The 12048-nt window shown below is 44.7% G+C and overlaps 1 protein-coding gene across 1 annotated transcript in view; it reads left to right on the forward strand.

The window, feature by feature from the left end:
* The first annotated feature begins 1809 nt into the window (after window positions 1-1809).
* Window positions 1810-12048, forward strand: part of FBN2 (fibrillin 2) — a 217041-nt gene continuing 206802 nt past the window's right edge. Inside the window, exons 1-3 of the mRNA XM_089491328.1 lie at window positions 1810-1856; window positions 4170-4252; window positions 10201-10299. Of these exons, the coding sequence (XP_089347454.1) occupies window positions 10248-10299 (52 nt within the window). The 5' untranslated portion in view covers window positions 1810-1856; window positions 4170-4252; window positions 10201-10247. The remainder of the gene's footprint in view (window positions 1857-4169; window positions 4253-10200; window positions 10300-12048) is intronic.

The following is a 12048-nucleotide window of genomic DNA, read 5'->3' on the forward strand; positions in this document are numbered from 1 at the left end:
TCTGCTGCTCCAGAGACTAGGACCTGGAGCAATGGATGCAAGCTACAGGAAAAGAGATTCAACATTAGGAGGAACTTCCTGACAGTAAGGGCTGTTGGACAGTGGCACACACCTCCTCCTTGGAGGTCTTTAAGCAGAGGCAGGATGGCCATCTGTCGGGGATGCTTGGAGTGAGAGTTCCTGCATGGCAGATTGGGGTTGGACTGGATCAGGGCCCTTGGGGTCTCTTCCAACTCTACGATTCTGTGAAATAACATTGTTCTCCAGAAGTCGAGCCCAAAAAGGGTGAGTTGGGCAGAACAGTTAGCCAGATGTCTCTGGGAAGGTGTCTTTGTGCTGCCCAGGAGCTGGCTCTTCTGCAGGAGGAGGAGGAGGAGGAGGAGGAGGGGGTTGTGGTGGGGCTTCTGCCGGAGTCCAGACCAGGCCAGGGCCCTTTCTGGAGCACCAGCAGCAGCACTGTGGCTCCCTTCCCTGCTGTGTCTGAAGCTGGCCCTCCATTGATCCCAGCGGAGGGACCTAAAGTAGAGCCCCTGCTTGACGCGACTGGTCTGGAGGCAGCCCCACGTTCTCTGCTCCTCGTCGTTTCCCTCCAAATGCCCGGCCCGGCCCCTCCTCTCCTGCCCTCTTTCCCCTCAGCAGCCCCTCACTTTCTCCTCCTCCTGGCTTTCCCTTTCGGCCTCTCCCCGCCCTGCCTGCCTCCTCCTCCTTCTTGCCGGGCCCCGGGCAGCCGCCTCCTTCCCCCGCTGAGCCAGAGCCTGTGGCGGCAGCATTGCCTCCGATACCAAGCAGCAGGGCCCCTTGGCCAGCCCCCAGGCTGCCGAGCAGAGCAAGGGCAAGAAGGGGCTGGCAGCCAGGCTCCTCGGCCTCTCCTCCTCACTTACACCGACCTTAGCCCGCCTTTCCTCCCTTTCCTCCTCGGACCCCTTGGGCGTTTGCCAGTCTAACCTCTTTCTCCCCTTCTCTCTCTCATCCTTGCCTACCTTCCTTTCTTTCCTTCTTCCCTTCCTTTCATCCTTATCTATCTCATCCCTTCCTTCCTTCTATCATCTCTCTCTCTCTCTCTCTCTCTAATCTATCTATCATCCCTTCCTTCCTTCTTTCCTTCCTTATCTATCCCGTTCATCCTTTCCATTCTTATCTATCTATCTAATCCATCCATCCATCTCTCTAATCCCTTCCTTCCCTATCCATCCATCCCAGTCTTCCTGGCCAGTTCCTCTCTTCTCTCAGGTCCGGAGCCTTCTTCCTGCCTCTTGGGTCCAGTTTAAGGCGCTGGGCCTCCTCTTGCCCGGCTTTCCCCTTTTCCTGGAAGGCGCTGGGACCCTCCTCCCTACTTCTTTGCTCCTTCTTTCTTTCTTTCTTTCCCTTCCTTTCCTTCTGTTTCTTTGAAAGCAGCAGAGCGGCGGGAGGAAGAAGAGGAAGAAGAGGAAGAGGAGGGCGGCGGATGGAGGGCGGCGGGGCCGGAGCAGCAGCGTCCCAGAGCCAGGGCTGAGCGGGAGGCCAGGCCACACAGACCCCGCAGACCCCGCGGGAGCAGCAGCAGCAGCAGCAGGAGCATCGAGAGCGGGGGGAGCGGCCTTGGCGATGGGGGGAGCTGGCGGGGGCCTGGGCCTGCCCTGGTGCCTGCTGTGCCTGGGCTGCCTGGCCCTCGGGGCCCAAGGGGCGGCCGGCCGGGCCAAGCGGGGCCCCGGGGAGGAGGAGGAGCAGGAGCAGCTCCGGCCCTCGGAGGCTGCCGGAGGACCCGGCACCGGGCGCCCGCTTCTCGCCCTGGGCAGCAGCCCCGAAGGAGCGGGCGCCGCGCCTGCTCCAGCCACCAGCCGCGTCCGCAGGAGAGGCCAGCAGGACGTCCTCCGAGGGTAGGCACCGGGCAGCCCCCCTGCCTTCCTTCCTTCCTTCCTTCCTTCCTTCCTTGCCCCCACTCCACCCCCAGGCCCTGCTTCTCCCCCAGGGAGCGCAACCGGGCGCCTGCGGCAGCCTGTCCCTTCCGCCTGGGCCAAGGAGGGGGGCGGCACCCTCGGGCCCTCCAGAGCAGTGTGCCCCTGCAGTTCTCTCAGTCATTTCCTTGAGGCCTCCCTTCCCTCGCCCCAGACACTTCTATGCAACACCCAACCCATCCAGTCAATCCACTGCCTTCTCTGGCCAAGCAGTCTCTCCCCCCCCCCACCTAACCCATTCAACCCATTCTTCCCCGTACCGTTCCCCAAAACGATCCTTTTCTAGTGGCCCCACTGCATGATGACCCCCTCCCACAACCGTAGGATACTAGGGTTGTATTTATCCCCCACTTTCTTATATTCTACCACCATTATTTTAGGGTGCCATGACAATACCAGACCTTTCCTCAAACCCCTCCTTATTCAAGTACTTTCATACTTATCCCAGGTTCCTTAAATAGCTCATACTTGCAGTCTGTTAGTCTCTGATCAGCTCCCCAGTGTTTCATTGAGATTGGCTACAACACTGCTATGTATAATCTCCTGCCTCCATAAAGCCTGAACTTGAAGTCATCTTCTGGAATCACCCTGGTTTATCAGTCATGATCAGTCTTCTCTTACCATCAAGGCCCAGCCAACTTGCTACAGATTCTCTTTCACCTCAGCCAGCCCTTTGTTCTGCCATGATTGGATGATCAGCTATATCAGGACTAACCTCAGCCGTTTGGCTTACCTGTTGCAAGAACAGTTGTGTACTCCATTACAATATCCCGCAAGTGAAATAGAGAGCCCAAACAGGACAAGCCAAAATAAAGCTGCTTTGGGTCACTTTGGAGGTATGCGGTTTAAATGACACATGCATCTTAAAGGCAGGAAGCCACACCAAAGCCATGCGCCAGTCCTAAGGACTGGAGTGCAGCTTTGGCTCAGCTTCTGGCCTCTTAAGATGCCTGTGTCATTTAAACCACATACCTCCAAAGTGACCCAAAGCAGCTTTATTTTGGCCTGTCTGTTTGGGCCCAGAGTTACTGGAGTAGGGGAGATAGTCTGGAGAACTCTCCTTGTTTCTATCAAATCCCATTACTCCCAGGCTGCTTTATGCTGTCCACCACACCAACATTTAAGTACATGGAGAAATGATGGTTTGCTATCATAGAACATGATAATTGTAAAGATGAAATGGGTTTCCTTTATTTTTATTTTTCTCCTCTGCAGGTTAAGCTGTTATCCTAAAGCACCCCATATGTTTTTTGAAGTTTTCATGTAGAAATGCTACCACTTTGCCTAACAGGCATCCAGTTCCATTCATGTTTCCATTACCAGCCTTTTACATTAAGCTGCAGTTGTATCCCATCAGCTATGTCTTTAGGTGGCTTTTTCTCCCCCTCAGTCTTGTATGAGCCATTACACTTATGCATTCCCCTCCACACTTTCAACCCAAATACTTTGAGATGTTTCCATTTACTTTTGCACTCCGCTCTGTGTCTTTTCCCTCTTTCATAATGGTTGGTTTTCTTTCTTGATTGCTGTTGATTGGCTTGATTTAAATGTTAATTTTATATTTTATATATTTTATATCCCTGTTGGAAAATATTCTTGTATATCTTGAGACAGGTGTAAAATGAAACATCTCATTTATGTAAATATGACACTAATAGCAATACCAAATGTGGCCAGTGTTGCTTCAGTTTCATGATCAAGTTTAAGGATCTTTGATATAACACTGCAGAAGAAATGTGCTTTTTTAGACAGTGCTTTTTGAGATATGTACTTTTTTATCTTTGGAGAAGGAGGCTTTAATATCCCAGGTTGTTAAAAAAAAATCCTTTCCACTTTTAAATCTTTCTAGTATGCTACATGTAACTAAGATTTTCCTTTTCCTTAAAATGGGAAATTTTGGTATGATTTTCACTGTTTCTGAAGTAGTCAGAGTAAGCATGGATTTAGTTCATTATTCCTTCTTCTGCTTTCAGAGTTGCTTAAAAATGGCAATATCACCAAATGCTTATTGTTAAGCCCTACTCCCCTTACTTTTGATAAATAGGTGGCTTCTTAGCTCTTGGAGGGAGAGATGTTGCAGAAGGCTAGTTTTATTAAGAGATACAAGAATTCTATGAAATATAGCTTGTTTGTTGTTTCCATGGCCAATGCAAAAATTGTTCTGCAGAGCTAAAATCTAAATGGCTGATTCCACTGACGTATATTTTTGTGTACAAACTTGTTTGCATATGACAGGCCAAATGTGTGTGGCTCCAGATTCCACTCCTACTGTTGCCCTGGATGGAAAACGCTCCCTGGGGGGAATCAGTGTATTGTTCGTAAGTGTTTGGCTTCAGATTTTACAGTCTCTGGTTAATAACTTACCCCAAATAAACTTCATTAAATTTTAATAGCTTATTACATTTTTTAAAGGCATTAATCTGGTTTAGGCTTCCACTTTGTATTTAAGAAATAGAAATTGCCTCACATTTCCTATATTAAGAAATATTAAGTATATAATAAACATCTTGTGATAAAAATGTCATTTCAGAAAATAGCCAAGTATTAAGCAAAGTAAACTGCAATTTACCGCATTAAAAATATATAACTGAATTACCCAGGAGTCACATTACCTATAGGAATGTTCATTGTTTTTGCTGGTTTAGATTTACTGTTGTAACAGATTTAGATTAGAAATACTAAGATGTATTTTAATGGCTTCTTGATTGTTGATTTGGCTAAACTCACTATTGTGTTGAGAGATACAATTACTGATATGACTTGGCAAAACCACGGATGTTAGTTGAACCATGGCATGGCCTCCTTGGGACAGAGCCTTACAACCAATGGCTAAGATTAGAGTTCAGCCATAGAACATGTGAAAAATATTAATAGTCATTTAAACATGTGCAGGCTAGAGTGTTTTTTCATTTCTGCATTGATTCACAACAGCCAGCAATCCAATGTATATGGGAACAGACAAGAAGAGATTGCAGATTTTTAATTTTTCCATTGCTGTGAGTTTAATTTTTTCATTCCATTGCTATGAGTTTACTCAGAAGTAAGTCCTACTGAACATAGTAGGGATTACTTCTAAGTAGAATTGTCAAGGATTGCTCTGTTAATGTGGTTTATATTCTGACCCTGTGTACTGTGCAGTAACATAGCAACATTTCATAAAATCAGGTGCTCAGCCTCTGGTGCTGGTGCAAAGGGAGAACCAGTGAATTTATACTGATACTTGGGCCTAAGCCTTAATTCTAGTACAGTCAGTCCTCCGCATTTGTGGTTTTGACTTTTACAGATTTGATTATTCATGGATTTGATTAATATGTTCTCTCTGGGAGTCTCTAGTTCCTCCAGCATGATTCTATGGTCAACATTCATCAGAAGTCATGCTAGAGGACCTAGAGATTTCTAGACAGAACACTTCTCCAGGCATTTGTAAGTCTTCTAGCACAATTCTATGATCACCTTTTGGCAGATGTTGACCATAGAATTGCATTGGAGGACCTAGAGATTCTGAGAAGTGTCCTCTCAGGTTAAAAAAAAGGTGTTTTTTTTTTTAATTTGTGGTTTTTCCACTTTCACGGGGGTCCTGTGTTCCTTACCCCAGTGAATGTGGAGGACCCACTTTTCTACTGCTGCAGCAGTCATCAGATCTGTTTCCAATCTCTGAACAGTGTAGAGCAAGGGTGGTCAACTGCAAGAGTTCTAGTGGCCATTTTTTTTTATCCAAAGACCCTTGTAGGGCAGTGGACAAATGGACTAGCAAAAATTAAATGGAGCTCCTTTTGGGAGCCGCCTTGTTCCTGCAGCAACCAAACGGCTGCGGGAACGATGCCAGGGAGAAAAATGCCGGGTGGCCTCTTTCTCCCATGGCCCTGGCTCCTGGGGTGTCCAGGGGCATGAAGCCCCAAGGACACCCTTTTTTGCTGCATCTCCGTGGTCTGGAAAAACTCTGGATTGGGGCCGCAGGGCTGCCGGTGAGGCTGCCCTGCCCCCAACCCGGAGATAAAAGGGGCAACTGCAGACTGCCCCATACTCAACTACATTGTGTTATTAGTGTAGTGAACTATGCAACTAAGATGAGCCAAAGTACAGTACAGAAAGGAATTACAAACCCAGATAGGATGAGAGCCTATGGCTCTTGTTTTGGCCCATCTCCCCTGTTTTAAAAATATATCTAGCATGGCTTTGTTGTTGATGTTAACTTTAACTCTGCCAAAAAACAATAGAATGTGACTTTAAGGTTTCCTCAGGGTTCCACACATGAATATAATTACATATATTGTAACAAAGAAAAGCAGTTTGTAGCTCTTTAACAGCAAGCAGTAAGAGCACAAACCTGTGTTTAACTCAGCATTTGTTCTACTTTTTCAGATGGTGGAATGGTGACCCTTAAGTCATTTTAGCAATATTCTCCACTGGGAAATTATTGCTCACACAACATTTCATTTATGTTGCAGACCTATCTTCAGGGCATTTTGAACCCTTAAATTGGCTTTAGCTTAAACTGATCTGCAATGCAAAGGAAAGCCTACATTGACTACAGGATACATTTAATTTGCCATTTTCACTTTATTCTTTACTAATAACGAACAGTCACACAGCATATTGGGACTCAAAAGGCACATTAAAACATCTCATGTGAAAATATCCTCAGAACGCTCTGTAGTATAGTGAAATATGTTAACATATATAACATGCTTAGTGTATAAAAGTAAAAATGAATAGGGGTAAGTTGTGAAAAGCATGAAAATAAACTTTTCTTATATTTCTTTTCTATTGCATTTCAGCTATATAAAATGCTTTACTGTTTGTAATGTGACAGCTGAAATTTTTAAAATTGAAAATTCCAATCATTTATAGCCTTTTAACCTAGAAAAGATTATATTTTTCTAAAATAAAAGTAGGCATATATGGACAGGTTGCTTACCTGTAACAGTATTTCTTCGAGTGGTCATCTGCGAATACATACAAATGGGTTTTACTGCGCCTGCGCAGTGCTGCTCGGAACTTCTAGACTCTCTGGGCAAAGTACACTTTGCAACTTAAAGGCAACTTTTTGGCGGTAACTCCGCCCACCCTTTATAAGACCCCTGCCTTCCCGCTCTTTCCCCAGTTCCGCAATTTTTCTGCCAAGCAGGCGATGGAAAGAGCCAATAAGAGCAGGACACTGAGGGGAGGATGGGCGGGATTTGTATGTATTCGCAGATGACCACTTGAAGAAATACTGTTACAGGTAAGCAACCTGTCCTTCTTCTTCGTGGTCTCTGCGAATCATACAAATGGGTTTAGACTGACAAGCTTAGGTAAGTGGCGGAGGGAGTGTCCGGACAGCAAGTGAAGTGAACCAATGTTGTTTATTAATAACAATAAACTCGTCAAAAACCACCCCACTGTCAGTAGCTATATAAAATGCTTTACTGTTTGTAAAGTGACAGCTGAAATTTTTAAAATTGAAAATTCCAATCATTTATAGCCTTTTAACCTAGAAAAGATTATATTTTTCTAAAATAAAAGTAGGCATATATCTACAGTTAATATTTCTAGAAGAAGTTTGAGTGAAAAAAGGTAATAATTTCCCCCTTACACAACAATACTGATGACCCCCCTCCCTCACTAAATTGGTGTTAGTCCAAAGGGAGATGCTTTGATTAGCATCCATACTATCTTATTTCCTGGGGCTAATAGCATCTCTGGTGCAGGGAATACACACTGAGGAGTTTATCACATTGAGGGAAATTGGTAGTTTAAACAGTAATTAACCAACCAAAATTGTACAGTTGAGATTAAAACATGATTAAAAAGTGATTAACACAAGAGCCATTATCCCATGAATAACCAGGGAATAACCAGGCAATAAAGAGCAAAAAATCATTCACAAGAAAATCCTGTGAATGATTTGCTGCTGTTTATTGCCTGGTTGTTCACGGGATAATAGCACTTTAATCACACTTAATCTCAACGTCATATGAAAACCATTAGCACAATTGCGTGATTATCATGGGATATTCCCGTGATAATAGCACTTTGAACATGACATTATGTGAAAATCATTAGCTCAATGGCATGATTATGGTGGGTTAATCACCATTTATACTTCTAATTTCCCCCTGTGTGATAAACTCCTGAGATACAGTAGCCCTGTCTGCACTAGCTGGGATACGCTGAGGGCAACCTGGAATATCCTGGCCCTAGAGCTGTCTTGGCTCCCCCCATTACCTCAGCCCCCTGTTCTGACACCGGGCAACTGTTTGCATGGACATCCCACTATGTTGCCCAGTATGTCTGCCTCAGTGGCACATTGCTTCACTCGGAGGTCACAAGGTACCCAGCTATGATTACACGGCTGGGTTCCTTGTTCTGACATCAGAGGAAGTCACTTGCAGTGGCAGTGGATGCACCACGTGGCACAGCAGGGTTCCTGTGTGAATAGCTGCCCAGCATCAGAACAGAGAGCTCCAGATCTTTGAGGAAGATCTGGAGCAAACAGAATTTCCCCCCTTCATATATATCCAGGTTCTGGTGCTGAATGTCATCAGGTCTGTTCACACTAGAACTGGGGTTTAGGCCATGCATCGTCTGGTCTCTCTCCTGAGAGGACAAGAGGAGGTTGGTTTATTTGACCTGTGCAGACAGGGCCAGTGTGGCAGAAAAGGGCTAACCTATCCCCACCCCCTCTGTCTGACTTAGTCAAACTCTTCTAATCTCTAACACACACACACACACACACACACACACACACAATTATTATTATTATTGTAGTAGTAACAATCAAATTCACAGGATTGCAGTGTTCTATGTAGATTTTGTGGGAGCCAGCATGGTGTAGTGGTTTGAGGATTGGACTATGACTCCAGACACCAGGGTTTGATTCCCAGCTCAGCCATGAAACCCACTGGGTGACCTTGGGCAAGTCACACTCTCTCAGCCACTGGGGAAGGCTATGGCAAACCTCCTCTGAACAAATCTTGCAAGAAAACTGCATAATAGGTTGCCTTAGGGTCACCATAAATCGGAAACTACTTGAAGGCACACAACAACAACAACAAAATCACATATCTTAAATAATAATAATTAATAATAATAATTTGTTTTATTTATATACCGCTATTCCAAAGATCATAGCAGTGAACAGCAAGTAAGCTAATTAGCAAGTAAGCTAAATTAGCTACATTGATCTCTTTGGCCTTCTGCCTTTACAGTGCTTGCAAAAGTAAAATATAGTAATTATTTAATATTATTCTGGTCTTCAATATTCTGGTTATTCTGATTTCATCCCAGCTCTTTGAGGCACTATACAAATAGATAAAATAAGAGGGGGAGAGTTTTTTGAGTTTTTCAGCCTCTGATACTGCTCTCTAATTTTCTTAAAATTAGTTCAAGAGAAGATATTTTTCTATCCATTGAGGTTCTACATGTAACCCAGGATGCTGATTTTCTGAGGTTCTTGAATACATGGAGACCTCCATGGATAGATGATGTTCTTTTCTTCATGAAGTCACTCTTCACATATAGAGAGTGGTGTAAACAGCATTGTATGTGGGTAGTCTCAAGGAGCCCCTCAACTATTCATTTATTTTTCCCCAACAGTACTTTTATTGATTGATTGATTGATTGACTGTATTTATATCCCACTCTTCAGCCCTAAAGGCTCTCAGAGCGGCTTAGTCAGTTCCTTGCACTCAGGGTTACAATCTAAAAAGACATGAGACAAAAGGAGAAGGGAATGGTGGAGGGGAAGGGGATCAAGTCCAGTGGTTCTTCTCTCCCTCTGAGGTCTGGACCATGGCAGATGGACTGGAGGGAGGGCCCTCTTGCTCTGGCTAGCCCTGATGAAGTTGGGCCTGCCTTTTCACCCCCTCCCAGGCCAGATGTGTTATCTCTACACAGTTCACATACCTCTCTTCTTATATAAATACAATTTTATGTCTTTTGTGCTACATTTTGAAACGTTAAGTGCATCAGAATGGAAACTGTTTTTGTACTTCTGTTTTTAGTAGCAGCAAATTAAGCATTAAAAAACCCTCCTTAACTTGGTGCTTAAAGTTGTGATGGACTACATCTCCCATCATTTGTAACTAGCATGCAGTGGAGGTACATCTTGGGCTGCTAGGTTTGGGCAGACAGAAACAAAGGCAGGGCAAATAGTTTTGTCATGAAGTTTTGTCTGTATCTGTCTGTGTTTTGACACATTTAAATAAATACCTGATTTTGTTCCTCAGCATTTCTTCAGCCATCTAATATTACAAGTGCTTTAATGCATTGTTTTCTTCCACAGCAATTTGTAGAAATAGTTGTGGTGATGGGTTTTGTTCTCGCCCTAATATGTGCACTTGCTCCAGTGGACAGATATTGCCAACCTGTGGATCAAAATCTGGTAAGGCTTGAATAGATTTTTTTAAATTTGGCTCACTTTAATGAATTTCCATTTTGGGAGAGAATATTTGAGGAGAAAAGGCATTAGGTATCATTTTGCCCACTCACCCCAGAAATAACAAAAACAAGAAAATGAAAAATTAGTCCAAATAGGGCCATTTATTAACTTGACCTGATTATTAATTTCTTAACGGAACTTCAAACTAGATGGGGAAATAGCCATGGACAAGAGCAGCTGCAGCCGGTAATTTATCTCCGCAGCCTCCCCTGAGTGATAGCAAAAGCTGGGTTATCCGTTGGCTGTCCCGCATCAGGAAGACTAACATGGAAGTCCCTCTCACAATGCCCAAGAATTAAAAAGAGGGGTTTATCCTCCATGCAGTCCCAAGGGATGTCTTTTTCCCCACCTTCCAGGTCCCAAGATCCAAAGGGTTGATTCCGTAGACCTCCCTTCCACCCAAATGATGTCCTAGGTGCTCACTGAAATCCAAATTTCTTTCAAATCATGCTGAATCAACCTATTTAAATGCCACCCAAACCAATTTCCCAAGGTCTGTCTGGAAACAGTAAGGGGTAGGCGAAAAAGCCCTTGGAAAGGGAAAATATTCCAACCCGGCTCTGAAGCAATCAAGTTAACTTCACACTGCACCAGTGGAGGGAGCGTGGGTCAATTGCAAAATTGAAGTGAAGAAGCTGGGGATGGCAGACAATAAATTAGGTCTGGCCACGCCCCCAAGATCTTCAAGCCTCACCATAACTGCCGAGGCATCTTTTAAATGGTCTCTTCCTGTGGGCATGGGCAAACAGTGCATCCCATCTCAACCCTTTATGTGGGAGTGGGATGCAAATTACACTAGGATTTTGCTTATACACAGATTATTTGTTCTTGCATTCCATGTGCTGTTTTCCATGCAGGAGTTCACTTGCTTCCTCTCTTATAGAGCAAAGATTCCATGCACAAAGGTTTGTGCATGCCTAAAAGCAAACATAATAGCAAAATTACATATTATGGTATCTACACTTGTAAAAAGTGTGCTTTATCTGTAGGGTCACCTTTATTTTGAAAGAAAAGCAGCTGTGTGGGGTTTTAGTCCAGAATATGGGGCCAGTCAAAGGTCCCTGCTGTATTCCCCCCCCCCTTAGAATGCTTCCACCATGGTGCCCAGACAGAAATAATCAATAAGAGACCCAATGAACTACAGAATGTTAGCTACAGAGAACAAGATGCCATACACAGCCTTGGAAACAACCCTAATACTGGCCCAAAACAGACGTGAAGATGGGAGCGACAGCTTCCAGCTGTTCCAAGGGCATGGTGTTTATGTGACGCATGCCCCTGGAGTACCCAGAAGCCACCCCAGGACTGCCCCAGGGTCACCTAAGGCAGCCCAAAACCAGCTTTGGAAGGAGTACACAAGATCTGCTCCTTGCTGCGGTCCATTCAGGACCACCACAGGAGGCACCCTCAGCGTATGTTCGCTGTGGTCCCGGGATGATTGGGCCAGGAGTGGCTTCTGGCTGCTTCTGGATGCCCATCTCTGTCACCCCATTGTCACCAAACAGGCTGCGAAAGGAAGAGCTGTAGACATCATAGACAACTCTGACTATATACACAAGGCAAAGTTCAAAGATATAGCTGTGTTCATCTGTAGAATCAGTATGTAGAGAGATCTTGTAGCACCTTTGAGAGTAACTGAAAGAAAAAAGTTGGCAGCATGAACTTTCATAGGAAGTAGACTGAAGTCTATGA

The sequence above is a fragment of the Sceloporus occidentalis genome, unplaced genomic scaffold (genome assembly GCF_023333645.1).
Source record: "Sceloporus occidentalis isolate IW3139 unplaced genomic scaffold, rSceOcc1.0.p SCAF_1, whole genome shotgun sequence".
NCBI classification, from domain to species: Eukaryota; Metazoa; Chordata; class Lepidosauria; order Squamata; family Phrynosomatidae; genus Sceloporus; species Sceloporus occidentalis.